The sequence below is a fragment of the Strix aluco genome, chromosome 12 (genome assembly GCF_031877795.1).
Source record: "Strix aluco isolate bStrAlu1 chromosome 12, bStrAlu1.hap1, whole genome shotgun sequence".
NCBI classification, from domain to species: domain Eukaryota; kingdom Metazoa; phylum Chordata; class Aves; order Strigiformes; family Strigidae; genus Strix; species Strix aluco.
In genome coordinates, this window is record NC_133942.1 from 22,625,943 (window position 1) to 22,643,732 (window position 17,790).

The 17,790-nt window shown below is 41.8% G+C and overlaps 1 protein-coding gene across 6 annotated transcripts; it reads right to left on the reverse strand.

Moving 5' to 3' along the window:
• Positions 1–105: 105 nt before the first annotated feature.
• Positions 106–16,991, reverse strand: SQOR (sulfide quinone oxidoreductase). Of its 6 annotated transcripts, none has more exons than XM_074837934.1 (11): positions 16,397–16,991; positions 14,631–15,685; positions 7,642–7,893; positions 7,127–7,297; positions 6,580–6,633; positions 4,781–4,975; positions 3,649–3,858; positions 2,985–3,168; positions 2,028–2,095; positions 925–1,103; positions 106–571 (listed from the first exon to the last, which is right to left on the reverse strand). In XM_074837934.1, the coding sequence occupies exons 3-11, from the start codon at positions 7,873–7,875 to the stop codon at positions 514–516; spliced, it is 1,353 nt and encodes a 450-aa protein (XP_074694035.1). In that variant the 5' UTR covers positions 7,876–7,893; positions 14,631–15,685; positions 16,397–16,991; the 3' UTR covers positions 106–513. The 6 variants fall into 6 exon arrangements, with proteins under 6 accessions (XP_074694035.1, XP_074694033.1, XP_074694034.1 ...); XM_074837932.1 differs by lacking the exons at positions 14,631–15,685; positions 16,397–16,991 and adding exons at positions 9,575–11,751; positions 12,430–12,497; XM_074837933.1 differs by lacking the exons at positions 14,631–15,685; positions 16,397–16,991 and adding an exon at positions 12,430–12,563.
• Positions 16,992–17,790: the final 799 nt, after the last annotated feature.

The following is a 17,790-nucleotide window of genomic DNA, read 5'->3' on the forward strand; positions in this document are numbered from 1 at the left end:
TTCACTGACCATCAGTTTCTATAGTCCATCTAATTAGGCAGCAAGATGCTGCTTGATGAGGAAATTAGAATTGATCTTGCTCTTCAAAAAGGAGAGAACAACAGGGGCTTTTCAGGCTATTTTACTAGCATGGCATTCTGTTAAATCCACTGCACACACTGATCTCAGATGTAGATAATTCAGTTTACATTGATTTCAGAGGCAGATAATTCAGTTTAGTCAAGGAGAAAATTTTACATATACAACAGCTTTAAAATCGATTGCTCTAGAAGACTGCAGTAGTGTTCTGTAGCTTAATGCAAATTCAAACTCCTGTGGATGGACAGAAGTAGTTTAAGGCGTTAGTTTACATAGAGCAGTGAAAGAGCCTACAAAGGCTTAATTCCTAGTAGGAGGAAAAGTGAATTTAGGACAAAAGCTTGATTTTACAAAAAAGTGGATAGGATGTATTGATCCATTCTGCAGCCAGTCCTTTCTCTTCAAAAAGGTTTGTCCAACACAGAGAAGCAGCAGTTACTTCAAGCCCAGATGCATTAGCTTCCTGACAGGAGCTGGTCCTCCCCAGTATCCCCTAGAAACAGAAAGATGTTTCATCAAGTTTTATATATGTACTATCAAAGTAGGGGGTGAGGAATGTTTTTGTTTTACTCCCATAAGATACCATAGTTGCAAGAGGTGAGCGTTTTTTGGAGAAACACCTTTGCTTCAGGTTTCCCTTCTGCACAATTCAACCCTGTTCTGCTTGAACAACCCCCTGTTAATAGCAGAATGCCCTAACTCCTCAGAAAGTCAAGATCTTAGCCATGACTAAGGATGCAGTTCATTTGCTTCTATTTTAAGGAACTAAGCCAGAACTGGTAGCTGTACTGGGCTTTTTTCTGAATGATCACAGCAGCTCTGCCTGCTCAGAACTGAAATACTTACTTAAGTAGTGCATTCCAATAGAGAAAAGGCATCATATCAGCTTTCATATGGTACATGGTTACTCTCTCCTTGCTCTGGTCAATGGGAAAAGTCTCCAAAGGCTGAGCATCATAGTCAAATTCTGCTAGAATCACCTTGTTGTAGCCTGTTACGAGTGGGCAGGAAGTATATCCATCATACTGCAATAAAGAATAGCCCCTTTCATTAATCTGAGTAAAGCCAGAATGCTGAGGTATTACAAGCCAGATGGTTAACATTCATTATTTCAAAATAAATTGCTATGAGGTTTCTGCTTTTATAGTGCTAATACCAGCAAGTTTAGAAGGTTGCTAAGCCAATATTGGTTGGCTAATGGCTAATACTAAGCCATTTTATTTCAAACAGATTGTAGACTTGCTTAACAACATTGTTTAAATTAGAACTAACCTAGAACAATAGGGCTTTGTGACATTAATTGCTGGTTATTATTGTAACCAGCAGAATAGGTGACCAGTAGATTAGGATAAGAGCTGGTATGGGCTTTAAGAGACAGTATATAAGCAGTAGAATCTAGCTGCAAGAATTTCCAGAGGATTGCAGGAGTATGGATGATGATACTCAGGTTAGAACCCCAAAGAATATTAATTCATAAGTCATATGTAGAATGAAAGCCAAGTCTCAAAGAGAAATTTGAACCTAGTTATAGGCTTAACATCTGCAGTACAAAACCTTCCAGTTTAACTCCTTAAAAGATCATGTTCTGTAGAGGGGAAGCAAGTTTAACATTGTGCAAGGGTTTTCCTGGAGTAAGGATTATACTAGTCAACAGTTTTACTCTAAATTAAAGTCACCTGCACTGGTGAAGAACCCAAACTAATCAGCCTTTAAAATCCTTTCAACTCAAAAGTCAGAGAATTAAATACATACTATTTTTAACCACTGTATCAAGAAGATGAATTGTGCAACTAGATGACATACAGTATTTTGCCATTTAGCACCCCAACTGTTGATGCAAAGCCCTTCCTGCCTTCCGGTTCACACAGTTTAGCTGCTTGCAAGACTTCCTGCATAAGAATAGAGAAAACATTCAGGATTGCTTCTCCCAAGACAAGATCTGTAGGTACCTTTTTAGTTGGCAGCTGGTTCTTCATTATCAGGGAAATAGTTTTATCAAGTACTCCAGACTGGGCAGCTATATAAGAAAGAAAAAAAGGGGGTGTATTAAGGCTTTGTTTAAGGCAGCAATTATCGTCATTACAAGAGCAAACACTAGTAGCCAGGCATTTTATCAGACAATTCAGCAGTAATTGAACTTACATGTCAAATCAGTTTGGGAAGTTTACAGTTCCAGGCAAGAAAAAAATTTGGAATAATGCTTTGCCCTCACCGTTTGCAACATGCTAAAGCTTAATGCAACTTGAGCTGTATGTTTTTAGCCTCTGCCCATTCTCCTATGCCAAATTATATTTGCTCAGTCTTCCCAAACACTAAGATTCCGGCACAGTGAAGTTTTGTTTCAAGTGCTGTAAGGAAAGTGTTTGCTGGAGCAGCTGACTATACTGTTCTCTGAGTTACACCAATAACATACTGTATAGCCTTTTTCCCCACACCAATAACATACTGTACAGCCTTTCTTTTTTTCCACCCTCCTATTTGCCTTCTTTTTTTCAGTTGTGAAACCATATGCCTGAAGTGTTTTTATATTGGACCCTGTAGCTACAAGTACAGAAGATGTGGTTCTTCAACAGTGACTTATCAGTTAGCTGACACATACGCATGAGCCGCTAAGATAGAGCAGAAAGTTTTGTTACTGAATGGTGACGGAATGAATGCAAGAGTAGTACACTCATTTTATGTCATTCTGTGAATACAGAAAATAGAATTAGTTCATCTGTGAGGCATTTGGAACAAGAGAACTGTGGGTTAACGGCATCAGCATGGTCTGTAGTTAATTAGCCCAGGAACTGGGGTCTTTTTGAAAGCTGGAAATAATTGAAGTCAAGACCTCAGGAGTAACAAACTAAACAAAAAGCTTACTGTCACTCCCACACTTTTCATTACACACACACACGCAACTTTACCTACAGCTGCAGCAGTTTTTGATGTTGGAAGGTTGGTGCAGTCTCCAATACCAAATACATTAGGATACTTTTTGTGTTGTAGGGTTTCCTTATCTACATCCACCCAGCCAACTGCATCCGAGACGGGACTGTTGATGAGTACATCAGGTGGCCCCATTGGGGGTGTGACATGAAGCATTTCATACTAGACAGAAAGAAAAGGCACTCAACAGCTAGTTTATCAGAGCAAATCATACCTGTGTTGATAGAAGGCAATCAATGGAGAGGGGTTTTCTTGGTTGGTTTGTTTTTCAAAAATATAAGTATGTAGAATGAAAATTTCTCTCAAATTTGAAGTGCATCCTTTTATTAACATGAACCTTACCAGACAACTCCATTTCGACTGGCATAACAGCAATTTGCCTTCTGCCATATACATCCGAGACATTTCCAAGTTATACTAACAAGGCATGCAGGACTCCAGGTATGGTTTATGAAATATTTTTTTCTTCTCCCCACCTTAGTTTCAAACTTTTAATCTTCTGCTAAAGTTAGAGATGGTACTCTCAGGAGGAAAGGGCAGTATACAACAAAGCAGACATTATGTTATTATAGCGTGGCAGTTATATTACAGTATACAAGGAAAAAAAAACAGGACCAAACTAGAGGTCTGAAAGCTTCTGACCTGATGAACTTCAGTCACTCCAGGTTTGTCCAAGTTCTCAAACACAGCTTCCTGCTTGTCTGCTCGAACTTCTACAAGGTTGCGCTTATAGTTAACAGCAATATTCCTCTCCTTTATTATTTCAAGCAATGCATCAGCATACTTCTTAACACCAAAAATGACACCAAGTGAAGTGTTGAACATTATGTTTGCTTTGGAACGTCTTCCTGTCTGTACAGAGAGATCAAATTAGCCTTTCCTATTAAACAACTGTGACAAGCTAGCTGAGACAGAAGAACTGTGCTGCACTGCTGAAGAGTTGATAGAGCTATTAATGCCATTCAATTGCTAGTGAAGTATTAACATTAGAATTCCCAAGACACAGCTATTTCGCACCATGTTAGAAGCTAGACAAGATAATCTTTGCCCTTTCTGAGTGAGGTACTGAAGACACCCCACACAAATTGCTAGTTGGGAAGAGGTGGCTGCAGTCCACTGAGGAACTGCTGTATGCAGGTTAAGCACCCGTAGCAGCTTAGTATCACATAGCTTTCTCAAACCTTCACTTCTATGCATTATTCAGATACTCGCCCAGTGGATAGCTCATGAAACTTAAACACATATGAAGCCTGACACTTCCACTTGAAGCTGTCTTTTGTTTACGCCAAGCTTGCTTTAACAGCCTGGCTAAGATTCCTCCCGATGCTGGGACAGTGCGCCACAAGGAGGAAGCATAACCACTTTTCAGACTAGCAGAAAGACAAAAGGTATTAAGTACCTGAAGTAACAAGAATTACTTAATTCCAGCCAGCATTATTTTAGTGCACTGCCTGCAGTTATAAATTAGGCTGAGAACAGTTGTATCTGTAGCTCACCAGAAGCAGGATAAGCAGTTCTTTCCTTATGGTTGCTGAATTCTACAAGTTTCTCCAGTATTAAATACATGCTAAATATTTATGTACAATTCAGTTAGCTTCATTTATTATACAATAATAATAATAGAGAAAGCAACGCAGCCACTTTAATTTAATAATCCTGAGTCACATTCCTCTCGTGTGGTTTTTATTTGTTTTAAAGATAATATGAACCCCTTAGAACAAGCCTTCCTTCCAACTGTGGGAACAAGCACTGGCACAGAGAGTAAAATACTTACTTTCCTCCAGTAGGCTTCTGATAAATACATGATCTTCTGAGGAGCCCCTGCACACTTGACTGGAGTATTTGGAAAAGTGAAGATAGCGTTTCCTTCCTTGAAATCTTGTAAAGCTTTCCATGTTTTCTCTACCGTATGAACTGAATAATTGGAACCTATTTTAGGGTGATGAAAACCCTCAGGCAAGCCTTTGATCTAAGAAAATGAAATTAAAGTTTAAAGTACAGATGGCAAAAATTTTGTCATCATCATCAAGTATTAAATGCAGACTTGAAAAATAGGTATTTAAGAAGCCTCTAGCAAAAAGAAAGCCCATACATACTTGCTAGTTGGCATTTTTGAAAATAAGCCTCGCAATCAAACAGGTATTTCCATTAGAATTTAGTAGACAATTTAACATTTACTGAAATTACTCTGGTCTGCAACATCTGTAGCATAAGTCTCCGGTGCAGACTCAGACCCAGGTTTTTGTAGACTAGTGCATGAAATTCAGAGTAAGAATACATAAATTCAGTGCCACATCATTGTAAGCAAAAATCATGTAAAAAAACAAAAAAGAGGCATTATGAAAATTTAAACACTGAATGAAACTCTTCAGTAGTCAGTTGCAGATACCTGCCTTTCCTAGGGTTATTTTGTTTTAACTCAACCATCTCCAATAATTATTCCCCTACTATGCCTGAGCATCTGCTTGTGAGAAAGGGAGTTGTCCACATTTCAAACTAATGGTTTGCAGAAATTCTGTGAGAAAACGGAGTCATGTTACATGCACTGCATGCGTTTGGGATGTTACAGTCTACACCAGAAAGCATGCTGTTGGTGAAGACAAACAAGAGAAACCAACCCTCTTTTTAAACTGGCCACTTTTGTTCTAAAGCCATATACATCTGTTATATGAATTTTATTCACTACAGAGTAATAGTGATGAACTGTATTACATGGCTTCTACTACTGAATTTAGTTTCATCAGGTTGTACTGAAGAGATATATATGAAGACTTAGAGGGTCACTGAACACTCTCCTCATTCCACTGATCTAAGCACCAGAATTTATCTGGTGTGACTACAGTTAACTAAGACTAGTTCTTGCTTTACAGATGCCTTGGGAGCTTTTCAAAGAGATACTCAAATATATTATCAGGTACTACATCATATTTACGTCAGGTTCAAACCACAAGACTCAGTCACTCAAACGTCTTGCCTTTGTGTTTTCCTCCTCCATATTGCTACGGTCATTCTTGTGCCACACAACAGTATTAACATTTTCCTCTGAGTGCCACTGCATAAAGTGTACAGAAAACCTAATAGACTGGAAGGGCCCCAGGTGGGACCCCCCAGTTACCACAAGTGCGGTGACTCAGCTGGTTCCTTCTGAAGTGCACCCTTTAAGAAAGGTGAGGGTGGGTCATATTAATTCTGCAGGACAGAATTTATTGACTGCTGTGTGTTCCTCACTTCTGTCAACATTAGAGATGCTTTGGACTACGGTCAGCATACCTTATTATCTCATTATTACAGACTGCCTCTAAGTTCTAGATTTAACTTGCTGCCCCATCTGCTGATATTCTCAGAGATGCAACAAAGCTGTCTTAAAAGACCTTCCCAAGGGTAATTTGAGTTATTACAGAGATCTGTGGAAAGAGTAAAGTCATTACGCTGTCTTCTGGCTCTTTAATTTGTATTAGCATTCAATATCTTGCAGTAAAAAAAGTGTACTGAAAAGTCATTTACTTTAGTGAATCATAAGGGTACATGATGCCATTAAAACTAATAAAAACATGATTACTGTAAAACAAATACCTTTTCATAATGCAGACTAATCCCAAGGGCAATTATCAGATACTTGTAAGATATCTGTTGTGTAAGGGAAAAAAAAGTATTTTAGACAAAACCTCAAAGTAAATTTAAGTTATCAGACAGCAACAGAGTCATAAGGGAAGGAGATACAGTGAGCATTAGTAACGTAAATGTTAAGCTCTAAGAATAATTTATAGTTAAAATGCTAACTGCATTGTGAGTTATACACACAGCCTTTGCTATACACAAAGCCAAGTGTTGGGTGCAAAAAATTCTATCTTTTGTGCTCAGTTCACTGTAAACAGGGAAAAGACTTATGATAATGATATTTTAAGTTGATATTATTCTAACTTAGTTATCTACAACAATTTTTATTAGAAACAGATTTTAGGATCAAGTACTTCTCTTAAGACTAAGTGGAATTGCCTGGCCTCCTAGATGCTGGAGAAAGGTCCTGCTTGATAGGCAGTTCCAAGGGGATCTGCAGGAGGTGGACAGACAACTCATGACATAGGAGACTAACTTTTTTTTTTTTTTGTAACATTATTACCTTGATATCATTCTCCAGCCAGACACAGTTTTTATCTGGATCCAGTGCTGTAACTCGAGATTTGATCCACTCAACACCTTTAGGCATGACACTTTCTGTTGGACGGGCAGAAGTTGCCAGCTGCTTTGCACCACCGCCAACCAGGGTCCACAGTGGCTGATAGTAATGAGTCTGAAAGAAATGTTCAAATGGACATTTAAGAACTGTTTTAAAGGGACTTTAAGATGAAGGCACATCACTCCAAATAGGAAGCAATGTGCTCTTAACACTGTATTATTCTTAGCAAAAGAAGCTGTATAAATAACCAAGAGTTTTGCATGACAAAGCTGGAGGGGCGCATGCATCTCTATCACGGAGCAACAAACTTCATGCAAAGCCTTCTAAAAGATGGCTAGTGGGCTTCCTCTCCACAGATAAAAACATGTGGGGTTGGAGAGGGATGAGACGCAGACCATTCTGGTCACATATACAAAACACTTATTCTTTTCAATGCTTTACAGCCGAGAAAGACTTACCTTACTTGGCTCAACAACAGCCACATTTCCTGCCCCCACTCTCCTCTTCATCCGAGCACTCATGGTGATTCCACCAGTGCCTCCACCCAACACAAGTACTTCATAATAATCCTTGGCAGCACACCTGGCTGCTGTATGGAAGCCGAAGGAGCTCATCTCCTGCATTCCTGGTTTCAGCAGCCATACTCCAGGACGGAGACAGGAACAGGAGGACACTACTCCAGCTGCTGACATCTTTCAGTTAGCGGGAAGCTACAAGATAAAGAAAGGCACCAGTAACAGTTACAGAAGGTAGAATTTATATTTATTTATATGCTTGGATGAGTCTTCAAGGCAAGAACTATAATACTAAACCTTTGTTGCAGCTAAACCACTAATTTGCTAGTGGACTGTAATCAGTTTGTGGAAGAAAAAAGAAAAAAACAAAGTAAGTCAATCGTGGCCTCTGCCAGGAAACTGAAATTTCACACAAGCAAATGAATTCTAACAAAGCATAAGAACATTTTCTGGTTATCGTGGCAAGAAAGTGTATCTGATCCTGTAGCACAGGCGACGCATATGCTGTAACTCCAGCTGCAGTATTACAATCCTGAAGAGATGAGTGCCACAAAAAGGAACAAGAATTTGCTAGGTGTTGTAGATCAGTGAAATACCAAACAAGGTAGTGGTGCGAACACACTGAGTGCCATTCCACTAACTGTAACGTGTCAGCCAAACACACCATTACATTTGTATTTTAATGTTAGGATGTACCAGCATATGCACACATCAGAAACAGCCCTCCTTGCTGCCTCTTAGGCGTGCAAGCCTTTAGAGTAACCATGCCATATTCTGCAGAACTTTGAGCAAGGGCATGTGTATTCATCTGTTCTTGCAGGAGAAGCAGCGAACCCTAAGCTTGATAGGAAAACAAAGTTCAATGAAACAAGAGCTCACATCTTCCTAGATCTGGGATCTTTGAGTATACCCAAAATACTTAGTTCTCTATCCGTGGTCACCTCTTAGCTTTTACATCAGCAAATTAGCTGGAAACAAAGGTCAGAAACCCATACTTATCCTTGCTACAGCTGCACCCTGTCACCTCACAAGCAAGAGCCAGACCCTTAAAGCATGCTATATCTTGACAACTGTAGCACTGGATATGCAATTGCGTTATCCAGAACAGTCAAGGTTAACCACGTTTCCCTCCTTCTGTTACAGCAGACAAGAGCTGTTCCTGTTCTAAATCCATTGTTTGCACATGCTGAATATCAGTTTTTAGCTTTTCAGTGATAAAACAGGTATAACCGCATTTTAATTCAGTTCCTTATTGCCGCATTGCCAATAAAGAATGAGTAAGCATTATAACCTGTGAAAAGCAACTTGTGACAAGACTTTCCTGTGTTCTATACCTGCTCCCCTTTGTTTAATTCCTTGAGTCATCAGGTAGGAATTCCAGTTTTTCACTTTAAAAGGGTAGAACTGATTTATGGTACTTAGAAACAGGAATTGAAAAATAAACTAGAAACCTCAAATATTTTAAAGAAAGTCTTCCAAGGTCAGCTTCAAAAATACTCCACTACACTAGATGTAGTTGAGCAATTCATTCTGCACCTTCATGTGCTATCTTAACATCCCTCATGTCCACGTACCCCAAATTCTTTATGAAGTGCCATTATTAAACCCTACAGTACAATTAATTTAGGACAAAGAAGGAAAGTCTCAGAGGTGTTCACTGTAAAAACAGTTTTAATCATTTTGTTTTAACAGGAAGTTTCCAAGAGGCAAACATCTTCCCCTCCCCATTCAACATTAAAAAAACAGCTCTAGAATAAGTTAGATGATAAACAACCTTCTAAAGTGAAACTATCTAGTGCAGGCAGTTATTTAAAGATGTGGACAGACTGCTCAAGCAAGGGGAGGAAGCTGTTCTAGCCCTAGAAATAGATGTTACCTGATGGAGAGATGTCCTGCTTTCTTCAAGTCAGAGAGCAGTGAATTGTGAAGAGTAAGTTTTGCAACTTCCGTTTGTGAGACAGTTTCAAGAGGGACGTCCTGTTTCCGGAAGCTCATGAACACAGGGTTTTGCTTTGGGTTTTGTTAAACACACAGAACAGGCACAGCGGCCTGCTGGCTGACAACACACAGCACGTCCAGACCAAGAGACAGAGACTTCATTTTTGTAATGCTAACTAAGGCATAATTATCCTCTCTGACCAAACAGATTTTGAAGTAAGCATGCTATAAGAATACACAAGATGAACCTTAACTAAACACCAGTCTAATTGATGAGAATGCAGTGTTACGTTGCTTCTAAGTTGTTTCAGAGTATACAGAAACAATCAACCTGAAGTGTCATTTGTAGACAGCTGTTTTAAAAAGAGCAGCAAAATCCTTCCTAGTAAACTCCCAATTAGACAGCAGTTGTACAACTGAGTCAGTTAAAACACATCAACCCTCTGCTTTGGACACTGGAGATAAAGGAACAGGGGAATTACAAGACAAAAATGAAGGCAAAGGGGAAAATTTGTAGTTAGCCCACTGAACTGAGGTGAAATTTATAAGCTTTTACAAGACCATTTTAAATACACAGCACATTTATCCATCACCCTTTAAACTTTGCACCACAAAATGTGACAGTTGGTATTAGCCTTATACAGCATGAAATCACGTTCCTAATGAAGATCCACATACAAGTCTTAGAGCACTGCCAAGAAAGGTAAAGCCTACAATACATTCTCTGCCTTAGCGAGGGCTCTGCTTAGCCTGAGACAGTTGTGCTGTTTCAAACTAGTTCTGTCACCAGGAGAGACAAGTCTGTTCTACAAATGCTTTCAAGACAGTAGCTTGTTACAGCGTCGGCAGCTTGTGTAACCCTACTGCAGCACAACTCACCTAGCACCACATAAAAATCAGGGTGATGTGACTCACAATAAATCCACAAAAATGTCATTTCTACCACAAGAATTAACATTTCAAAGCATTTTTGCTTCTCCTCCTTTTTTTAAAAACAGACTTTTTTTTCAAACACACTTACCTTGGAGATAGTCAGTGACTGTCTCACCTCCATTCATAAATCTCTTTTCCCTTTTACTGTAAGGCTATTCTTTTGCATGCTTTTAAAATAGTCTAATACTGAAAAAAATGCACTTGAAAAAAAATTACAGGTAAACTGGTCAGGAGAGCTCAGCATTATTTAGTGCTTGAATGCCAGTAAGCAGGTTAAGGTAGTACAAACATAAAAATAGTGACTTTTCAGGTTTTTTTAAAAAAAAGGAAATAGAAAACACTGTTTTCCAGAGGTAGTGGTTTATACCCCTTTAAGAGCCCAATAAACAAACCATAAGGAACTATCTTCATTAAGTTGTTCTTAAAAAACAAATTAATGGCCTTTCCACAGGCATGAGGGAGGAAATGGTTACCAACTTTTTTTTAAAACTTTTCTTTGAAGAAGAACCTTGCTGAAAATAGGTTTATTAGGAAATGCATACAATTTAATATTTTTGTGTATTTGAACCAATTCCAAACTCTATACAAGAAAATAGCAGATTCAACAGGTGTTCCTCAGCCAATTCTGCGTGGAACCCAAACCACAGCAGCTAAAACCCACCTAACTGCATTCATTACACTTCTTGCTACAACCCACTGTCCAGCCTATAAACAAACTCAAAGTGTAAAAGTTATCTTTGGCTACAGTTCTCCACGTATTAATGGCCACAAGTAAATAAAATCTCTCTCTGTGCACTAAAGACATGAACAGCAAGTCAGAAACACAGTGCTGGCAAATCACAAGCGGTTAATTCCAAGCACTAAAACGCAACCTGTTCTCACAGGCACTTACTAGGTGCGCTTACTGATCTAACACCGGAGGCACCTCGTCACAATTAATTTTGTTGTATCACCTACGCGGGGGAGGTGTGTCCCAGCACAGGTACATCCTCAGACCCAACAGGCCATTCTCGTCGGGTCTGCAGATTCATATCCAGTAAATAAGCCTCGAGAGACACAACTAGCGCGTGGAACACACGTTTAACTGAAGCACGACACAGGACAACTACAGTTCCTCCCGCTCTGGGTCTCTCTCCTAAGCTTAGCTGACTACTCCAGCGGAGCCAGTTCGGGAACAATCTACTGCAGAGAGTTAGAAGAAAGGAAGTTAGGAAAGTCTTACTAGCAAGAGTAAAGTTCATTGCAACTATTCTCTAAACAGTTGGCCACAGATTAACAGTTCAAACACTCCACCCGTGCACACGCACTCGGCAGCTCCAGCGCGCCAGCCCGGCAGGCAGCAGCTGCCCGCCCGCCCTCAGGCTCAGGTGCCGCCACGAAGCCGTTACCGGTCCCGCAGGCACCGCCGGGCCCACGCGCAGCTCCCCGCCCGCGGCGGCTGTCCCCGAGCCCACACCGCGAGCCGCCGCCCCGGCAGGTGCTGCCCGCGGCGAACCCGGCCCCGCGCCTGCGGCTGTGGAGCCGCAACGGGCGCGCCAGGGCCCTGCTGCCGCCCCGCCTCCCCTCGCCCGGCCCCGAGAGCGGGCAGGGCGCTCCCCGGGCCCCGCGGGAGCCCCCCCCGGGCAGGGCGCTGCCCCGGCCGCGCTCAGCTCCCGGCGCGGAGCCCGAGGCCCGCAGGCTGCCCCGCCGGGCACGGACCCCCCCGCCCCGGGGCCGAGGGCCGCCGCCCTCTTCGGCCCGTCCGCCCGGGAGCTGCTCTCGCTCCCGGCAGGGCTGACCCCCCCCCCCCCGGCCCCGCTCGCCAGGGGGGGTCCCCACCCTGCCCGCTCCCGCGGTGCGGCCGCGGTGCCCCTCACTTGCCTGTTGCGCCGAGGGGAAGGGCTGGGGCAGGACCGCGCCGCCGCCCCGGCGCGATAAGCGGCGGGTCCCGACAGCGGGCGCGGTGCGGTGGGGCGGAGCTCGGCGGCGCCAGGTGCTGCCCGGCGGGCAAAGGCCGGGGCCCGGCCCGGAGGCCAAGCCAGGCCAGGCGGGCCGAGCCGGGCCGGGCGGTGCCTGTGCGGCAGCCGGGGGTCGTGCAGCTCGCTGGGCGCCGCTCCCCCGCGGGGGCTCTGCCAGCCGGCCAGCCCGGCCGCTCCCTTTCCGTTAGATCGCCGACCTCGCCTAAAGGTCCCAACCCCGCTGCCGGCACTCCGAGGAAAGCTGAACAGACTTCAGCATCGCAGCAGCTTTGCCTGCGGGTTTGTCTTAATCTTTTTCCTAAATGTCCTTCGGTCTTCAAACCAACTGCTCTTCCAGCTTGCCATCTCAACCATCAGACTTAAGCCTGGAATCCCACCGTGTTAAAAAAATACAGGAAATATTAAAAGAAAAAGATAAGTCAAACTAATTATTAGAGTCCCAAGCTGAAATCGGAGTGTAACTCACTTGGATGCACGGAGAAAGAAGATCTTCTCCGTCGCACAAGCAGAGCAGGGCTGCTATCTCTTGTTTCTGTTCAGCCCACTGCTGAGCCAAGCTTTAAGATGTTTTCCCCAAATACTTTCTAGGGCCTTTGATTTATGGCATGGTGACAGCATGAAGTAATAACAGCTGTTAATCCACTAAGTCAGGTTTGTCAAGCCAAAAGAAAAGGTCACGTGAAGATTAGTGCTGAGAGTAACACACACAGACAAAATTACTTGTGCCAGCTCATATGCATCAAGCAACCGACAGATCCAAAGTGTGTGTTGGGTCATTTCCTTCTAGGCTCAACCTTCCCCTCGTGGCACAAAGTTTCTGCACAGGTAAAACTGCTCAGCTGATACACAGCCAGTTGTGGGAAGCTATAAAGAATGGAGGAAAGGTGTTGAGGAGTTAAATGGGAAGATGCCACGAGGCTGCTCCACTGTCTGCATGAAACTGAGAAGCAGAAGGGAGTGCTGCAGGGTGCCCATTTGAAAAGGAGTACACGTCAGTCCCCAGGCGCATCCAGGCTCACACATTGCAATCACATCCTGCGCTTCTGAACAAGAACAGTTTCTCTGTCCCAGCTCCAGAGTTGTCATTTGTTCAGCACAAAGGCACTGACACTGCTCATGGCCAGCCACTGGCAAACTGGCTAATGCTCTTAGCTTGCTTGTGCCACTTGTCTTATGCTTTATGTTACTTTGAGCTTCTATTTGTAGAAAAGAAGCTTCAGTTGCTTTTCTCAACTTACGGCTGAAGGCCAACAATCATAACGTCAAGCCTGACAATTTCCCTCTGTTCTCACAGACATTCCCTGCTAGGTACAGAGGTTGTTGGAGATGAGGCCACAGCACATAAGATCTGAATTAGAACGACTCATTTTGCCTACTTGTAAACAGTGACCTCCCAAATATACACAAAGTAAGTCCAAGAAGTGGGTTTAGCCAAAAGATATTAATTTTGACAGGATACAAGTTACCCTTTCAGAGGAACTTCTCAGTATTTAGTCCTTCCATACATGTATGTGAGGTTTCTGTAATGTTCTCTACAGCTACATAATACCAGCAACACCAGGCTAAAATGCGTAAACATAATAAAAGTAAGAAAGTCCAAAGTCAAAAGGCCTCCGAAACAAACCATTTTTCTTCCTGTCACTTGTACAAGACTTGGCACATGTAATACTAGTTCCACAGAAGATCTGCACAACATTATTCTACATGAAAGCACTGTCAAATAAATAAACCCTCCCAATTGCCTTTCCTTTTCTAACTTCTGAGTGCATCTGAAAACAAAACCCTAATACATGTGCTTCTGTAACTCCAATCCTAAATTCAGACCCCTGCCAAACCCTGACCTAAACCCAGCTGCACATTTGGCTAGCACCAGTCTAGAAGTCCCACCTAGATCACTTAACATAGATCACTCACTTCAGGCTGACCTAAACCAAAATCATGACCACTACACCAGCTGTAACCTAGTGACCACTGATACTTCAGTATCTGAACTTGATCAGGTTACCTGTAAGCAGCAACCCTAAACCTTAATCTAGCAGTCCTTTTCTATAGACAGAAAAATAGCAGAAGAATTACATTTGAATAAAAAAAACCCCCACTTACTAGATCAATAATTAATAAATGACCTCTGATGACAGTGTGTTCCCATGTAGAGGCAAAGGCTCATTTTTCAAAGCTGCTGAACACCTACACTTTCATGGATTTTACTGGACAGAAAATGTACTGGGAGAAGACACAATCAGTAGCTTTAAAAATATAACATGGAGATTAGACATCTTCTTAACAGAAGTGACTTTTCTGAAGAGAAAAAACCCATGGTTTACAGTCACATCTTTTATAATAACCAAACTGCCCATTTTTATAATTTTGAAGAGCTTCCTGACTTCCCATTCCCAGCTGTCCTGGTACAGTCAGAGCACAGCCTTTTTTCCACATTTTTTGTTCTAAGAGGTTGATCCTCCCTTCTGTCCATGAGAAAAGAAAGTTGTTTTGGTTTTCTTTTTTTTAAAAATCTATTTTTAGGATTGTCTTTAAATGTTAAAATATCTTCTTTATGCTCTCATGTGTATTTCCCCACAGACTTCTCACAGAGATGGTCTGCAATTTTAATAACGAAATTACTTAAATGACTACCCTTAACTCAGAACACATAAACCAAACATGAAGAAACTACTCACCTGTAGCCCAGAGCCCTCCTGCAGCTGCAGGGAGTGCTGCCTATCCCTCCCACAACAGCAAAGTCCAGGCAGGGTGAGGGGGTGGACGCTGCTATGCGAGGGCTGGGCACACGCTGCTGGGTACACACCTCCTCAGGGCCACTGGCACCCGGGGGGGCTGCGGGAGCGATGGGTAACACTCACCAGGCAACTGGGCTTTCCTGGGAAGCCCGGAACATGCACCTCCTGGCCTGTTAATTGTACTGACCCCGCTGTGGGACAACATCTGCATGTCTGTCTAGGCTTAGACTGTGAGCTCTCCAGCATGGGGATGATTCTTCTGTGGAAAGTGCCTACCTGATGGTGAGCACAATCTCAAATGAATTCTAGTAACACTGGGTGATGTAGAAGAAAAGCAGTAATTTCCTCACATCATCTTTGCTATTTTTTCTTGGAGATACTCTTCTTCTGGCATACCTCTAAATCATAGCATCTGTAAGGCTAACAAAAAAGAAACAGTAATACAAGCAAAAAAAAAAAAGTAGAAGCAGAAGCAAAACAGAGTAAGAAACACATTCTCATACATAGTTTGCCAACACGACTTCTACCCAATTTTAAATACTGGAAAATTAGCAATTTCATTTGAGTGCTGAAGGGGTGAAACTTTGATTTTAGGTAGTGGGGTGCCAAAGAGTTCTTATTAACTGTTTATTATTACTCTAGCAGGCTGTATTGACACAGGAGGATATTACTCTTTACCTGAGTCCCAGGTGATAGAAGTCTTGCTCATCAAGGCAATAAACTATATTGCTAATTTACAGATAGTGTTTTGCTGACCAGTGCATGCACAGATGGTCTTGTTTTCACAGCAGTGCCAGGATGCATTTTCATTGCAACACATGAAACAAAATAGATCAGCCTTATCTTTTGTCTTACCTCTCAGTGTGACTGACAGTGCAAAATTAATTACTTGCATGAATTACTGCCCTAGACTATTGTCTTTCCATGTGTACAACTTTCAGAATTATTCTTTATCAAGCTTGAAATGATTTGCTTCATTAAGTTGCAAGTTTGTGACAGCTGAATACATTTGTTGTGACTTTTCCGACTGCCAAGCAGGGTATTCTATTTCCTTTCTTAAACACCATGGCTTGATATGGTGGAGGTACGTGGATAGATAGGAGCAAACCCAAGCAGGAAATACTGAGTTACCAGGTACAGCCAACAGCTGTGCTTTAAAGCTACACAACACTTCATGAACACCACTTAGATGATGGACTGGAGTTAGTCATAACCTCACAGATCGTAGATGCCAACAGTTACTGCCTGGAGGGAAAACAGTTAAAACCATTAACTTTATTGTTATTATGTTAAAACCAGCAGTACTGGTCTTCCCCTCAGTTTTAGTTCAATCACCTACATAGAGAACATTTAAGGAACCCAAATCTGTGACATGATAAGAGCTGGTATCACAAAGGGCTGGTTTGAAGACATACGGTGGTGCTGGTGGGGATGTGACTGTCTGGTTTTGGTGCCTGTTTTTCCACAAATCACTTTGCCAAGGACTGAGAAAAGTAAAGTACAAGTGTACTTCAAATTACTGGAAAGGAGTTATATTTGTGCCAAAACCAACCCTTTGCTTCAACTTAAGCTTACACTTTGATTTAAAAATAAATAAATGAATAAATAAATCAAATCATCTTTGCTACCTTTACATACAGCCTTACTAAGAAACTTCATGCATGCTGTGTTTTGCCTAGCACAAATAGCCATATTAGTATTTATGCTGCTATAATTTGTATTCTTACAGATTAACATCACCAAGTCCTGCAAAGTTTTTAGCAGTAGTTATATTCACACAACTTATCCAACAAAGATCAAATAACCAATCAGATTTAATGAGGTTTTTTAAAAAAAAAAAAAATGACCCCCGCAAGATGAGGCATTAAAGCTCCAAGTTCAGAATGACAGCGGAGAGCAGCCAGCAGTGTTACAAAGCAAGCAGGAGGTGGCAGAACGTGTTTGCTGAAGCCTAATTCAGAGTAAATCGGCCAGAGAACTCTCTCAGCTGCTAGAATCCCAGCAGAACAGCTACAGAAACAACCTTTATATTATTATTTATGCTATTACCACTTAGGTCACAGCACGCTGAATAAAACAAGATAAAATATTCTGTAGCCACTTTCCAAAAAGAAACAAATATTTGTCTTATGACCATGGCAAAGCTACCACTATTAGTGAAAAATATTTTATCTGGATTAAAATTTGGCTCACGTAAAGCTGTACAGCTATAGGTGGGGGGACCCAAATGAAGCATCAAGGTTAACAATAGCAAAGATAAAAGCATGGGAAACCAAGATTCTTCAGTTACCAACAGTAACTCCTAAATTTGAATCCTACAAAATAAAAATTCCAAGAGTTACTGCACAGTTGTCTTCTGTTGCTATGACTTGATAAAAACAGGTGAGTACACAGAGTATGAAACTAGTAAAAAAAAAAGTGGTTTAAAGCTGTCATTTTATCTGTTTCTCAAAAAGAGTGCACCTCCTCATGTAGATGGAATAAAAAGTCAGTAAGAAAACATCTAACACTACCAAATTTATCTA